The 15,863-nt window shown below is 40.7% G+C and overlaps 1 protein-coding gene across 1 annotated transcript; it reads right to left on the reverse strand.

Annotated features, from left to right (window-relative positions):
- Nucleotides 1-9,277: 9,277 nt before the first annotated feature.
- On the reverse strand, nt 9,278-12,594 carry LOC122161679 (cytochrome b-c1 complex subunit Rieske, mitochondrial). Its single transcript, XM_042821251.1, has 2 exons — nt 12,363-12,594; nt 9,278-10,076 (listed from the first exon to the last, which is right to left on the reverse strand). The coding sequence occupies exons 1-2, from the start codon at nt 12,568-12,570 to the stop codon at nt 9,466-9,468; spliced, it is 819 nt and encodes a 272-aa protein (XP_042677185.1). The 5' UTR covers nt 12,571-12,594; the 3' UTR covers nt 9,278-9,465.
- Nucleotides 12,595-15,863: the final 3,269 nt, after the last annotated feature.

Below are 15,863 nucleotides of genomic sequence, written 5' to 3' on the forward strand. Positions count from 1 at the left end.
ATAGTTCTGGCAGCCTCTGTTTAAAACGGAATATTTGAAGACATAAAAGTAAATTGTGGTGGCTACAAGTCAATCTCATTACTGGAGCTAAAATTTTGAAAGAAAATTTGTAATATTTATGAAACTATTACCAGAGGTACATGGAGCAGCAGGAATCAGAACACTATCCAAAAAGAGGAAGTGAGGAGTAAAAATGAAGAAATGATGCTATCCCAAATAGTATCCTATGCTGAGATATTCTTTCTATTTGTTGGGTAACTCAAAGATCATCATTGTCTTGCCCAGAGATATTTATTGACCATAGCTTTCATTACAGAGCAGCCAAGTACCAATAATCTAAAACATATGCAAGTTTTAAAAGTCTATATTCAAGTTTTAAACCTTTTTGCTTATGAGGAATGTTCTCAGTGGCCCTTGCCTGTCTCATTTTGGAGATGAAATGTGAACTATATATATATTTGCTCTGGAATTGGTTTGGCTCTGAGGGAGCCATTAGGGTTGCTATTCAAACCTGGATTCAGTGTGTATAAGAATTATTGTGTTCTTCTCTTCAGTGGAGTATTTTGGTGTAGGTGATGCAATGTGAAATCAGTCTGTATAAACATTGGCTCTATAAATATTTTTATACTGAAATCTTCTCTACAGTAATAATAATAATGATAATATTACAGTTAACATCAGGCAGTATATATAGGCTACTGTGTTGAAAGAGCCCTAAATAAGTCATAGAAGTCCGCTGCTTCATCACAGACATTATAAAATGGAGGGCAGATTACTATAACTAAGTGAGAGGTGATTACTAGTGCTGCTGACACCCCTGGCTGAATAAGTTCTCCACGGAGCGTGAATACTAGTGCTCAGTATCACCACAGGCTCACCCTATCTACAGCTTCCAGCAGTGGCAAATGCTTCCAGGAAAAGCACAAGAAACCACACAATGAGGTTTGTCCTTCCTGCAGGCTTACAGCCTCTGCTCCCAGGGGCTTCTCCTGAGCCACAGACTGAGCCTGGAGTGCTGCATTCAAAAGCTGCAAGTGAGCTTTGCTCTGCTCCACATCTAAATAACCTTTATTTTTCCACCTTCTACATATTCTGAAGCAAAGCCATGTGTAATAATATAATTATTTCCTGTATTTCATTTTATGTGTATTGTTTGATTTCCCTGCATGCTTTTCATTCATTCTTGCTCTTTTATTTGTTACTAATTTGAAGGATGATCTAAACGGTGCATTGGAAAGCTCTCCTTGGTAGCTTAGCTTTGTGTGAGCTACTGCAAGCTTCCTCCTGAAACCAGAGAATCCTTTGCTTTTAAATGTCGTTCAGAGAGCAGTGTTTTGAGCAGTGTTATGCAGGTTCCTGTGTGATTGCAGAGGTGCAAAATGTTTCCTGAGCATATTCCCCCTGGGTTGTGCCCCTTCTGTGTGGGAAGGCTCATCCATTTACAACTTGCAAACTGAGAAAGGGGACGGGCCTAAATACCACACCAGCAACAGATGTTGTCAAAATCATTTGCTCCTTAAGATCTATGTTGGTTACAATTCTTGCTGTACCATTCTCCTCTGGTGCATGATACATCAGTTTAAAAGAATTTAAATTCAGATCAATCACTGATCAAATGTATTAGCCCAATGGGAGAGGGGTCTATGAAGAATCTGCAAAGAACATGAGCCACTACATCCTGTAAATTGAACTGGCTGGGGGTGGATTACACCCCTTGAGTCAGTTTTTCAAGTTATCCATGCTGTTCTACAAGTAACTGTATTCTGAGCATCGCCATTCCTTATCAGAGAATGCCTTTCTGCTGGGATTAAACAGGTCATGGGAGAAAGGACAACAGCTTCTCTCAAGTATCTAGAATTGTATAGATATGTCATACCTAAATTGCATTTCACAGGCAAACTGGAAGAAAATCCAACTTTACACTAACCAACACACATGAAAAATACAATGTAGAAGTCTATTAGGCAGAATGAATTGAGTATATAAAAGATTAGTACACAAATGAACCAGAAATAAGTAATGTGAATAGAACAGAGCTTCTGTGGTCACTCTCAAAGATGTCACTGGGGAGCCAGAGACTGGAAGTGTGTGAGTGACAGGCTAATCTTGGCCTAAATAAAGTATGAACCACGAATAATGAAAGCACTAAGACTTATGTTCTCAAAGAGTGAGCTGGAAGAGTTTTATCAAAAACTACAATTAGTTGTCAAAAACATCCCTAAGCCATGACTTTCTTGTGTAGTTTAAAGACTTCAAAGCAATGCGTCAGTCAGGGATACATGCTACAGTGCAACTGGGATGCAGCTTAGAAGATAATAGTAATGGCAGTCTTTAAGATCCTTAGATGAAAGTATTTTTATAAACATCAGTTAATTGAACTGCTAAAGATAATTCTAGTCAAGGACTTCAGTATTATTTAATTGCTGCAATTCATTTCAAAATAGAAATATTAATAGATAAATGTAGATGTTTCCAAAAGCTACACAGGAGGAGGATTTGCAAAGAAATGTAAAGACGCTAACACAGAGGCAAATGTGCAATGTTTTTGGATCTTTTTTCTCTCATGATGATCAAACTGATGCTAATAAAACTAATTACAGAAGGGAAATGGGCAAAACAGTTTTGTGTAGCCCAGGCAGTCACAAAACAGCTAGAAGAACATCCTTTAAAGCTCATCTAGGTAAAGACAGCAAAAACTCAGTGTAGAAGAAGCTGACAAAAATGTTAATAGATTGTGTCTCACCTGGGAGAAACATACTGATGTATGATAAATGAAACACAGCTGAAAACCGCAGTATGGGACAGTTTTCTACTGTCTCTGAGCTTTTTGGAAGGTGAATGGAAGGGATAAAGACTTAAATATCATAAACATGATGGGAAGATTCGAGAGAATTTTTTCTTTGCTTGTTGCTAAGTCCACCAAAGGAGCAGAGGCTGTGATTGTGGCTGTGTTGAACAGTGGGCCTTTGGAATTCAGGAAATTGTTCATTACTGTTTCACGGCACATCTATTTTGCCACCTCAGGTTGAAGCCCCACAGCGTCGTCCAGTTTAGCGCCTAAAATGAGATGGATGTAGGCAACCATTGTACCTGTGTACGTATGTGCTTGGATTGCAGCAATCTGTTCTGTGTTGACTTAGATGTCTTTGAAGATATTTGTACTTTCCTTGTAGAAAAATACCGGATTCATTAAAACAATATTTATTTATAGACTAATAGGCTTTGGGCATGAAGCCTGCTTCAACTTATATAACATTTAAAATGCTGTAAGATGCAGAACAGAACACATGGAATGAGTGGAACACATAGGGTCTTTGGCTGATCTAACTTCATTTCTGTGCAAACAGCTAAAATCTAGTTGAAAGAATTTCTTATGTTTCAATTATGTTCTGACTCTTCATGGGGTTACTATTATCACATTTTTTTCTCTTTCTCACATCCTAATTCTGTTGCCTTTATTATGACTCAAAGCTTTTGCTTTAGCTGTTCACGATGAATGTGAAGAATACTTGATTGTTTTCACTTGTACCAGCCGAGGCTGTTCTCATATATCTTCTCAGTGCTTATTAGGTTGTACAGTATGATTTCCTTCAATCCCTCTCTGTTGCTCATATTTTCTAAACCCTTACTTGTTCTTGTTGTCTTCTCCTGGACTCTCTCCAGTGTCATAGCTTCCTTGAATTGTCAGGTTCCATTTGGATTTTCATGAATGCTAACTAATGCAGAACATGGAGTTCCTATTTTTTCATCCCAATCAGACATTTGACTTTTTTCCCCACAGCTATATGATTATATTACTCATTCTTAGTTTGCAGGCAAATGTAATTGAATATGTTTTGCATTTTAGTCGTGTATTTTAAGATATTGGTGTCCTTTGCTACTTTGATTTCCTCTTCTAGTCTGACAAGCATGCTCGTGTACTACCCGATTCGCTACTGAAAGCACTGAGTATAGCTAGGACCCAAACCTACTTGCCTGTTTCATCCCCACTTGCCTGTTTCATCCAATGAAAGCAATGTGTGTCTGGCTGTGATCACCAACTACTTGAGGACAATTTTTCAGTCAGTTCCCATGCTTTCATTTATGCTTTTTTCTTGGTTGCTGCTGAGAAGATCACAGCAACAAAATCCTTACTAAAAAAAGTCTTTTTTTTTTCGCTTCCTCAACTCAAGAGCTATAGTTTGATTCCAGGATGCTATCGATAATCTTCCAGACTTCTTTTAATGTACTATTGATGGAACTCAATGTTTTTTCTTGAGGGTTACGGGTGCAAGAGAGCTGAATGTCCCAGAGTTTGTAAGTGTGCTCATGGTGCAGTGGGGCCTTTGAGAGAAGCTGATGGATGTGTCACTGACTGCAAGGCAGGTGACGTACTGGCACGAGAGGAAGTATGTTTGTCTGGGAACTGCGATCAACTGAAAATTCAGAGAGGAGAAAAATTGGAAAGATAAATAGCTCTGGTAGTAGCAACCTTTAGTGACCTCAGTGGAGCAGCTCAGAGATGACAAAAAATTCAGGAGGGAAAAGGTTGATGATTTATAGACTGTACGTCAGAATTGCCCATATCTATGGGTATGAGTTATAAGTTAGGACAGATTATCTGTCAAAATAGGAAACTGTCTTCGAAAACAAATATTTTTGAAAAATGATTGGCACAAGGTGAGAAGCTCTTTGTCACATTCAATTAAATGAAATGATCAAGAAAACTCCTCCAGTAGGTTAAGAGAAGGGAGCAGGACAGGCCGAGGAACACTATAACTATGGCCTAAAATTATTGGATTAATGGCCAGCCTTCCAAAATCTGGTATAGATTATACCCTAGTAAAGATAAAATTGTTTGATTGTAAGAGTCTGACATGTACTCACTTGCAAGTCCATACGTATGTTTGTAGGTTTTTTCAGTACTGCAATTTCAGTACCTTTTTCAGTACTACAATGCAAGGATTTGCCTACAGGAAATACGATATAGATATGCCTTGTGCAATGTTTTATTTAGTTAGAAGCAACACAAATGTTTTGAAGCAGCTATTCATCTTGCAAACCAGTATCAAGTACAGCAGCAAAGGGAGAGATATCTTTGTTTTGTGCTGTAATCTGAAGCAGAGGTATTAAAAAATTGGAGAAAGCTAAAATAGTGGCTTCTGCTATGAAAACATTAAAGCTCAATAAGAACGTTTAAACTAAAGCATTGTTCAAACTATACAAAGAAAATAATATTACCATAAATATTCAGTTTTTTTAATCAGGCGGTCAAAATTGGTGTCATTAAGACGAAAGAATAATTGCTAGGTCAAAATTTGCAGTGCTGCTGTGGGTATCAGGTACCTCAGGAGCAATCCATGAGCCAAATCTTGTTGCAGGTATTTGGTTCTCACTTGTACAAGACCCCAGTGTACTTAAATCTTTGGGGTATACAACTCCAAGCAGACTACTAAAAACAAACAAAAAAACAACCATAATGCCTGAAATTCCAGGTATTTTGGTACTTATTTCAAAATTACTGTTCAGTTGGAACTGAAAAGAGGAGGAAAACACAGCAGTAGCCTGTCAAAACTGAGAGGCTTTTTGCTCGCAGGGCTGACATGTTCCACAGGTGACATTTCAGACTGACATCTGAAATGCTCTATCACACTTTTTGCAATTCAAAAGGAGAGTTCTATTTTATTTCAAATAATAATGTTGGCTAAGTGGTGCTGTCATCCATGGCCCACTATACATGAATTACGCAAAATATTTACAGAATGGTTGTAAAGTACGGTTGCAGAATAAACTGCCCCCTCCTGCCCCAAACACCAGACTGACAGAAAGCCCAATGCCTCTAACCTAAGAGAGATGTCTGATCTTATTTGTCTGCTTCTTGTTATTCCTTCAACCTGTTAAAGTGTAAAAAAAAGGGAGAATTTCTGTATACACAAAGCCTTTCCACTTGCATAAATGGGCTTTTATTAAATAATTTTACATCACATTTTTGAGTACCTTTTTTTAACTGTTAAGTACCCTTGAACATAAAATTCCCCGGACCTGCTTGGAAATGATGCAGTTCTCAATAGCTGTATTGATTGTCCTACAGCTGTGCAAACCAATAGATCTCTGCAGGAAGCTGGCACTTCTTATTTGTGATAGGAATTGGAGGCTGACGTGTATTGTAATTACTTCCAAATTACGTGACTGCTCACAGAGGAAAATTTGGAGTTCTGTTACTGTATGACATGGTGGGAGTAAACCAGTTCTGCCTGACACTGCTATTAGACTGCTTGTAGGAAATTATACACTGCACATCTGCATACTAGTGACTTTGCTATAGAATTTTTCATGAAAGATAACTCAAATATGGGCTTGCAAGGAGTGCTGGAACAAGACCAACCTCAGTTGTGCAGTCTGCCTTCTGCCTCTGGATGTAACTTCTTTTTGTCATGTGGGAGGATGAAGTCCTAGTAGCTACCAATTCTGTAACTGGCTGACCAAAGACATCAGCCATCAGCAATAAGTAATATTGAACATAGAAGTTTCCTTCCCATATTGATTCTGCCATCATTTATGGGCAGAAGAGCCAGTCTCTCCTGTGCCTTGTGTTTCTAGCTGCTATTTAAACTAGCAAAAACCACATAAAGTACATATCTTTAGCACAGTTTAATTCCAAAATTGCTTATTTTTTTAATGCTAGAAAAAGCCTTTGCACCTGTAATAAACAATATAGTACATTATATTTTGTATATATGTTGCTAGAGCAAGATAATATCATGATTCAAGTCTGGGCTGGATGGGACTTTGTTCAATCTGGCCTAGTGGGTTGGAGTGTGAAGCAAACCCAGCAGGCTGTATGGTGAGCCCATCTGGCCCAGCCGAGTGCTCAAGGAGGCTCCAAAGAGCTCTCCCTGGGAGATGTGGCCGTGTGCTCTGCCCCTTTGATTCCCACGAGTCTGGCAATGCAGAAAGGGAGTTGTTTTATCTTGGGCAAGGATGCAACCTTGCAAGCAGAATACAGGTGTATTTTTTGTTTTCTTTAGAAATGCAATGCAACAGAGTAAATGCAACTTAAGGAGAATATCAACGCTTTGAAATCACAGACCGAAACGTTTTTAAATGCTGATATTTTCTTGTGGGCTTCATGTGACATCATGTAATGACAAAGCATTTCAATTACACAGAAGTGTTTTCCCGCTGCTTTATTTAGTGCATGAAAGCTCTTGTATTTTTCTTAAAAACACTTTAAACATTTTCATCAAGAATAGAGACTAATTGAATTATACAGTAGTTATTAAAATGGCAAAATAATGATAAATCATTGCCAATGTGCAGCAGACTGTTTTGTACAAAAATAGTTCTTGGAAGCTGTTTCCTCCTTGTTTGGTGCTGATGTTGCACTGGGTTGAATTACCTGCTTGCAGGGGAAAGGGCAGGAGATATGTGTGTGCTATCCCTGCTTGTGCTGTGGTTCCTGTGTGACGTTGCAGTTCCTCAAGGTGCTTACACACTAGATGTGTACTTTTAGGAGCAGAAAGCCCTGCTACGGCCATTACTGAAGAGGATGTCAAAATGGAAATATGTAGAAGCAGCAAAGCTAGCAAAACATTGCTTCTAGTAAATACAATGAATATTTCCCCAGAAATTCGTAAAATATATCAGTATTTTTCTGTGTACTGGGACACTTGTTCTTCCATCTACATGGGGTACGGTAGCCATGAGGAGGGCAAAGTTACCACTGTCAGCCCAGAAGGTAGTTAGGAAGTTGAGGCCATGAGCACATCACTGCAGGGAGGTTTGTCGCTGTTTGAGCTGCATTGCTCCAGTCAGGAGTTTGGGCCATCTGACAAACCACATCAGTAACTGCACATTACTCCTTGCAAATCGGTCGCTGAGGTTGGAAAGCAGAGGGTGAGATGTTCTAGTCCAACCCTCTTGCCCAAAGCATTGCAGCCTGGGATTCTGACTGGTTTGATTTGAGCATCTCCATGGATACTCCACAACCTCTATGAAGTGTTATAGTGTATTCAGATGAAAATTTGTGTTGTTTTTATTTTTATGTTTTATTTTGTACCCAAATTGTGAGATTCTATATGTGAGATTCTGGAGATTTTAAAAAACTCTTTATTTCTCGGATTCTTATAAAACCCCATTCTTTTCCAGTGCATGCTTGTCTCATCATAAGTGACCTTTTTGCAACTGTGAAGAGAACAAAGCCTTTAATCAAAGAGAGGAGGGCAACTATCACATCTGCATGGCCCAGGAAGCAACACTTAACAGTGGAAAAAAGGTACTGTATCTCATAGTTATAGCAAAAGCTGATTTATCCTCACGTGTGCCATGTAGTGGTGCTACACTGGTAGGTCGGTTGTCACTGAGTTAGTTTGAAATAAGTAGCAGCTTTTCCTGTACAAGTAGTTTTATGTATGAGCATTTAAGTCTGCTGTGCCAGAACTCTTCAAGATTTCATTGTGGTCACTTGTGAGAAACTGCCAGACCAATTGGTAAGACCAGTGCTGGTAAAAAAACCTACTGGTTTCGGGCTGCATTTGTTTTTCCATAGATTCAGAATCTGCATTGAAATAAGAGAGGCTTCAAAGTTTTAGCCTGTATTAAGCTAATTTTTACTCAAATCATTTGAGTCCTAAAATCTCTTTGATTATATATCAACCTTTTGCTATGTTTACCTTGGAGATTTGTCCAAACTGAGTGGTTCCCATGATTTATTGTGCAACGCTGTGTACAACTTGAATTTCCCTTTTTGCTTCTTTCTCAAATTATTTCTATTGGAAAACTGTCATAGATGTTCCAGTGTCCTAAGTAACTGATCAAACATTTAGGTTTGTACACTGTAATTAGTATGTGAAGTGTAATTCCGCTATGTCATGTTTACATTTTGTCCTCATCATCATAAAATTACACTGCTTCCCTAGGAGAGAAGTAGTTACCAGCTGCTCTTGAACAATGTAAACTATTTTTTCCCAGGTTCTTTTTTGTGTACCTTTTCTTTCATTTCCCTTGAAAACGAACAAACATAAAAATACACTGGAAATTAAAGGACTGCATTTAATACAATTCTACACTGAAGCTGACTCCAAACACGTTTTAAGTCTGCTGCGAGTTTTTAAAAGGAGTTTCTTCCCATAGCGCAGCAAAACTTAAATAATGAAAACGTGGTACAGAGAAAGCTTGGTTGTGTAGTTCAGTGCCTGTGTTAAGTATGCCTCCTTTCAGCAGGGCTGCATAAACGTATTTTTTGTATGCTGTAGAGTCTCTTTGACTCAGTATACAAACAAATACACATTCTCCTAAGTCGGGAACAAGTGCTCACTTCAAGTTTTTATTAAAATTGAACACAAGGAAGTATTCAAACATACTTCTGGTTGAGGATGAAGCTAATGTATTTTTAGGATCTTCCGGTTTGACAGTATTCCAGAATATCAGTTAACCTTTTTACGAATACATTCACCAGAACATGAAAGCGAGCGAGCACTCTGTCATTCAGCCAACAATAACTAAATCATCACCAACAAACTGGTAGGTTGGAACCTCCAGGTTATAGGGAGCAGGACCTTTCCTGATTCTGCCAGAGGCATCATAATGGGACCCATGGCAAGGGCAGTAATAACCACCAAAATCTCCAGAGTTAGCAATTGGTACACAGCCAAGATGAGTGCAGACTCCTACTAATATGACCCATTCCGGTTTCTTTACTCTGTCTAAATCGTGCTGTGGGTCTCTCAGCTTAGACACATCAACTTCTGCCTCCTGATTAATCTCTGCTTGGGTTCTGTGACGCACAAACAGGGGCTTTCCTCTCCACTTGAAAGCCATGTTTTTGCCTTCTGGAATGTCAGATAGCTTGATCTCAATCTTTGACAATGCTAGCACGTCAGCAGAAGCACTGAGGCTGGAAACAAACTGGGTGACAACATTCTTAGCAACATATGCACTAGCTACGCATGCTGTTGCAGTCACCAAGTAGGAAAACCCTTTTCTTTCTTCACTGCTACTCTGAGAGGACGTTGTGGCATCTAGCACATCTTCACGGCGATAGGCAGAGAAGTCAGGGACCGTGACATCGTTGTGGACATACCGCACACTGGCAGGCGCTGCAAGAAAAATAATAGGAAATGGCAACTCTTTCATTCAAAATGTATTAGGATGTATTTTATATTAGGCTTTTCTAGATCATGTTCTATGAATGATGGGTACATTATTCCAGAGTCTTGGTTGCATTCCTCTAATAATACATTTCAATTTTACCTTGTAAAATAATACTTATTAGAAGGTGTTTCTAGTAGATGAGCAAGGTTGGTGAGTCATTCCACTTTATCTGTGAAAACTGAATGAAGCCTAATAAGGGTATAGAAAGACCTGCAAAAAGTTCTGGGTTTGAAGTGATCTGTTGGAAATTTCAAGGCAGAAATGCTGCAGAATACAACAGCTAGCTGACACAAGTCAGACATGCTTTCCTTTCTGATGTTTCCTTGAAAAAAATGGTTTGAATAAATGTTATCTCCTCTGACTTAAGTAACCTCTATGCCCTTAACAATCTTAAGTGTCTGGGTAAACATTTCAAAGATTAAAAATACCAGATCAGACACCCTCCTTTATAGAACTTAAAACTGACATCAAAGCTAACTGCCCCAGGAAATGATTTTTAAACCTTTCAAACTCCGGTCTTCTATTTGCAGACATGTATCATAAAAGAATTTAGGAAAAAATTTAGTAAATATCCAGTTCCCAAACTTTGTGAGATTCTCACTTGAAGCCATGTGCTGACCTGACAAGATGTGGCTGCTAAGTAAGGGGCAGCCCATTAGTTTCTCCAGCATATGAAAGCTACCTCCCTCAACACAAACGTAAAGAAAGGACATGCTAAGGACATGACTTGCCAAAATGCAGTCTGTTAGTTGGCAAAACCTGTTTAGTCTTAATTTTTTCTAGCAGTTGGCACAAAGTTAATAGGTTAGTAGAAAGCATTCTCTTGAAGTACTCAAAATAAGATCTAATGGGGAAATATTTGCATTTATTTACAATTTACTTAGGAAAGAAAAAGTATTTACTCTTAAACTGAAATTGAAAATTCTATGAGAGCAAACTACTCATTTCAATGTGAAGACATTTCTCATTCAGTAGCAAGCTAGCAGGCATTATAATTCACCTACTTTGAAAATTCTCTGCTACACTTCTCATTGAATAATACTAATTGAAGCTATGAATAAGACTACACGTCAATTACATTAATGATAGATCTGTAGAACTTATATCTGGATGTGTCCTTTACAGTTGATGGTTAGTAAGATGCTAACTGTTGCTACGTGCCACCATCAGAAGGAAGCTTATTTTCATTCCAGTACATACTTCTTGTATGTACTTGTATGTATTCTTCATGCTTCATTTAAAGTGGTATATACAGTGGGGACAAAAGATTCTTCATTTCGGGACTAAAGTAACATTTCAGAAATGTTTCCATTTCATACTCAGTCCACAGTGACTGCAGATCCTTCGTTCCCTGATGTGCCTATTTAGGCCTGACACAGATCGCTGCCATCAGGGCACGTACTTCAGACTAGATGTCCTGCTGTAAACATGCAGTCTGCATTCCAAAAGGCTGCTGCTTTTGTTGTGTGGGCAACATCACGTCCCTTAATATATAAAATACATAGCATTAGGCAGTCTTGAAGCCTTGCCTAACTGGCTGCTGTCAGATACACCTTGAGGCCAGTACCTGGGTGTCCCATTTGTTGGTGGATATGCCTGTCAGCAAACTACTTCCATTGCACTGAGCACATGAAAAGATGCAGTAGCCAAGTGATGAAATGACACAGACATAGAGCTGTAGCAATAAGGGACTTGGCAGTGCGTGCCTTGCTGAGGGTCACTGTCCTTCTTTGGCCGTAGGCAGACTCTGCAAGAACTACTGAGTGACTTGATCTGGCTCACACCTTGAGAACAGGGGGGAGAAAACAGTGACTGCTCCACTTTCTTTCTTACAACTCTTCTCATGCAGCTGAAAAGCACATCTGCTCTCAGATCTCTGATTTACGTCAATTAAAGGGTAAAAGCCGTATTGTATGATACAGTTTTCCTGTATCTCCCCAAAAGCAGGACAAATACCCGTTTAAGAGTCATCAAAACGGAGCAAGCCTTCAACGCTCTTAGCTCTGCAGCAGTAAACATGCATCACCCGCAGCTGGGAGCCCAGCACTGCCTGCAGGACGCAGCAAATCTCACGGCCCGGCCCGAGGGCGCCCACGGGGACGGAAAGAGGGCGAGGGAGCAGCGGCGCCGGCTGCCGCCCCCCGTCCAGCCCCGGGCCCGGCTCCCGGCTCCCGCCCGCCGCGCCCTCCCCGCCCCGGTGCCACCCCCAGGGCGTCGGGCCCGGCTCGCACCGTTGAGGCTGGCGCTGGCGACGAGATCCCCCCGCGCCGAGCGGCCGCTCATCGACTCCCGGCACAGCAGCGGTCGCTTCAGGTCCAGCACCACCTTCTCGGTCCGCGGCGCCGCCGGCGCCAGCGCCTTGAGCGGACCGGGCACGGCGTGCACCGCGGCCGACAGGTAGGGCGCGAAGGGTCCGGAGCGGGCGGCCACGGACAACATGGCGGATGCGGGAGCGCCGGTCACCGCCGCGACCTTCCCGGCGGCTGCGGCTGCGCGCTGACGTCACCTGCGGGCGGACGGGCGCGATGACGTCGGTGCGGCGCCGCAGGGTCGCAGCAAACGGACGTCATAGGCCTGAGAGGGGGCGCGTGCCGAGGCTGGGCGCTGAGGGAGCGTGGGAGGGTTGTGGTGCTGCTGCTGCTGCCTGTGGAGCTGCGGGCTGTGAGCCGGGCTGGGTGGTATAGTGCGGTCTGTAGGCGGTGGGGCACGTTGGCAGACACGGACACAGCCACAGCATTTTCTCTTTAGGGATTATTGCGTGCTCTTATGCCCGGAATTGCGATAATTAACCCGAAGCGATTGCTGGAAATACTTTTCCCTCCTCAGATCCCAAACTACCCTTGTCAGATGAGCTGGGATGGAGGCACAGGAATCCCATTTTCACCTTCCCTCGGGCTGGTTCTGTTTGTAGCGCCAACCTTGAACTTGAGGTGTCACAGCTTCCAGTCACGAGATTCAGCTCAAACTGTGTGTGAGGGTGCTGGTAGGTGCGCCCCTGCTCTAGCCATGTCTCTTCCCCAGTTCAAGCTTGTAAAATATTCCCAAATTCAAAAAAAACTTCAGAGATAAGTTAAGAAGAGATCTGAGCTAAACCATTTCTAGAACTCAAACTGCAGTTTCTCACCTAGCCTACAGGGTCCATTCATAGCATCACAGATCGTTAAGGTTGGAAAAGGCCATGAAGATCATCTACTCCAACCATCAACCCATCCCCACCATGCCTGCTAACCGTGTCCTCAGTGCCACATCTGCCCCCTTCTTGAAAGCCTCCAGGGAAGGTGATTCCAGCACCTTGTTGGGCAGTCTGTTCCGGTGCTGTACCACTCTTTCTGAGAAGAAAATTTTCCTCATATCCAACCTGAAATATTCATGTAAGGTTGTGAAGCTTTAGCATTTCATACTGGCCTGATCAGGAGGTTCTGTTCAGAAATTCTGCTGTTGCTAATGATGCTATGGCTAAATTACTCTATAATTGTGCATTTTAAAAACTGTCTGGGTGGACTGGTAGTTTAGGGACTGGCTCTACTGAGATTTATGCAAGGGTGTGACTTTTTCATATAAGTAATTCACTGAGTCTTTTTATCTGGTGTCTGAAATGTACTGAAATATGGTTCTTCTAATTAAGTGGGATGGATCATTCCTGTTCCAGTAGTATTGATCTATAATTTATTTCTTTCCCAGCAAGTTTTTCACATCGAAGCCTAGGTATATAATGATTTAGCCAGCTAAATGCACTGTACTGTTGGTAACTGTAGTTAGTTGTGAAATAGCAATTACAGAACAATGTAGTATTATTTTGGAGGAAAGATAATATTTAGAAACCACTGGGGCTGTGGATCAATGTACAAGTGGAAATAAACGATTTTCAAATAGGAAAGAGAAAATTAGAAAGGATCCATATGTCTGCTGTTTTAACAGAACAAGTATTAGAAACCTCGTTTCACAGGAAAAGACCTACAGAAACATGAGCTTATTTTCAGTTCTCTATCAGATTACAAAGGTATCATAATTATAATAAATACTTGATCAGAACCACATTAGTAATAATAGGCTAAAATGAAGTTCTTCTAAGACCATCGGATTTTAGCATGCTTTCTACATAATTGCTTTTTCACCATGAGACTGAGGATCTGACCTAGTGCTTGTAGAAAGGTTTGCTACCAGCTGTGGGGTTTTCTGTGTGTTTGTTTGTTTTGGGTGTCTTTGTTTTTAAAGATTGGAAGTTGGGAATTGCTAACCCAGCTCAGCTGTTTGGGATGTGGCTGAGGGGGTTCACAGCGTGTCTTTCTGTCTGGGTTACTCTGAGAGACTTCTGGCACGTGCTTGTTCTTCTGCAGACTTCTGACAAAATGAGGTAGCTGTGATGTGTTTGGAAAACGTGACTGTGAGTGTTTTAAAGACTTAGCACTGATGTGATATAGCGTGATCAGAAGATGATTAAAATATGAATGTTTTTCAGTAAGAAGGCAGTCTTTTTTCTGTGTCTAAGAAGAGTTAATTTAAACTTTCAAATGACTAAGCGTACTCCAGTGTGTAGGTGTTTCTTTGAGAAGTGTTGTTAGGATTATGTTCCCAAGCAGCAATACCAAGTGAGTGTTTGCCAGCAAATCTGAAAGTTAAATGTCAGTGTGGTTTTGTGTAAACCCTCTAAACAGACCTCTGTGATTGCATTTGTGCATTCACAAATGTGTTAGACTTATGAAAATGTATTTTGCTTAATGCTTCTGTCATTCCAAAATAAGTTAAAAACTCTTTTGCATAAATACAAGTGCTGTGGTATATCAAAGCTGCAATATTATGCAATAGCTGCAGCAAATTGCCATAATTATTTTGGGGATGTGCAGTTGTTTTTCAGTACCTTTTTTTACATACTATTTTATTCTTACGTTCATGTGTTTTTCAGATATTAATTGCTGAACTTTGTTGGCTATTTGCTAAAGGGTCGGTCACCTCGGGCAACGTGATCTTACCAGAAGGTTATATTTTTTTGAGTTTTTTCCTATATTGTATTATTTTATGCTCTCTGAACTGGAGACTGCAGGATTTGCATTTGCTTTTTGGTTTTGCATTGATGATCATTTTTCCTGAATAAGATTATTCAGAAAGAAAAGATCTAAAAAAACCCTCTTGTGCATTGCTAGCAAAGCAGAAGGTACACCCTGCTTCATCACACTGAAAGATGAGTTTTTTCATGCTGTGCTGCAGAGGATGACTGTGAACAAGTGCCTTATGGCCTAGGCTATTTACTTTTTCTTCCCTAGCCATGTTGTTTGCCATCATCTCACATTTGTAAGATGGACAGCGCAGATGATGCGGCACTGACCCTGCTTGTTGGACTTGATCTTAAAAAGTCCCTTCTAACTGAAAGGACTCTATGACACTAAGATTCAGACGTTTATGCTAGTTGTTTACTAAACAATTCTGATTATTCAGAAGCTTTTTGACGTTCTTGAAATCTAGTGCAGACATTGCTGCCCTGATCTGCAGAGTGGGGCTGATGGCAAGGCCCTCCTCTGGTGTCCTCATGGTGCCACTGCTGAGTATGTGTTGACAGTGTGGGAGCACACTGAGCAAGAGTACTTTCAGGAAGTTATGAGGTTCTTTGCACTAAATAGCCTTTTCTTTAGAGGCAGTTTTTTGCAAGAGTACTATGTACTTCTTTGTTTACTTCAAAATAATATTTCTTTGTTATCATTTGCTGTGTTGTAATTTTCTTGTGAAAATCTTCCAAA

The sequence above is a fragment of the Centrocercus urophasianus genome, unplaced genomic scaffold (assembly GCF_019232065.1).
Source record: "Centrocercus urophasianus isolate 14NV4802_14NV808 unplaced genomic scaffold, USGS_Curo_1.0 seq_2, whole genome shotgun sequence".
Taxonomy (NCBI): Eukaryota; Metazoa; Chordata; class Aves; order Galliformes; family Phasianidae; genus Centrocercus; species Centrocercus urophasianus.

What these genes read in the sequence shown, in the direction of transcription:
- LOC122161679 (XM_042821251.1), bottom strand. Translation starts at nt 12,570, where the DNA reads ATGTTGTCCGTGGCCGCCCGCTCCGGACCCTTCGCGCCCTACCTGTCG. An exon ending in CGCCAGCGCCAGCCTCAACG is followed by an intron (nt 10,077 to 12,362) that starts GTGCGAGCCGGG and finishes TTTTTCTTGCAG; the next exon opens with CGCCTGCCAGTGTGCGGTAT.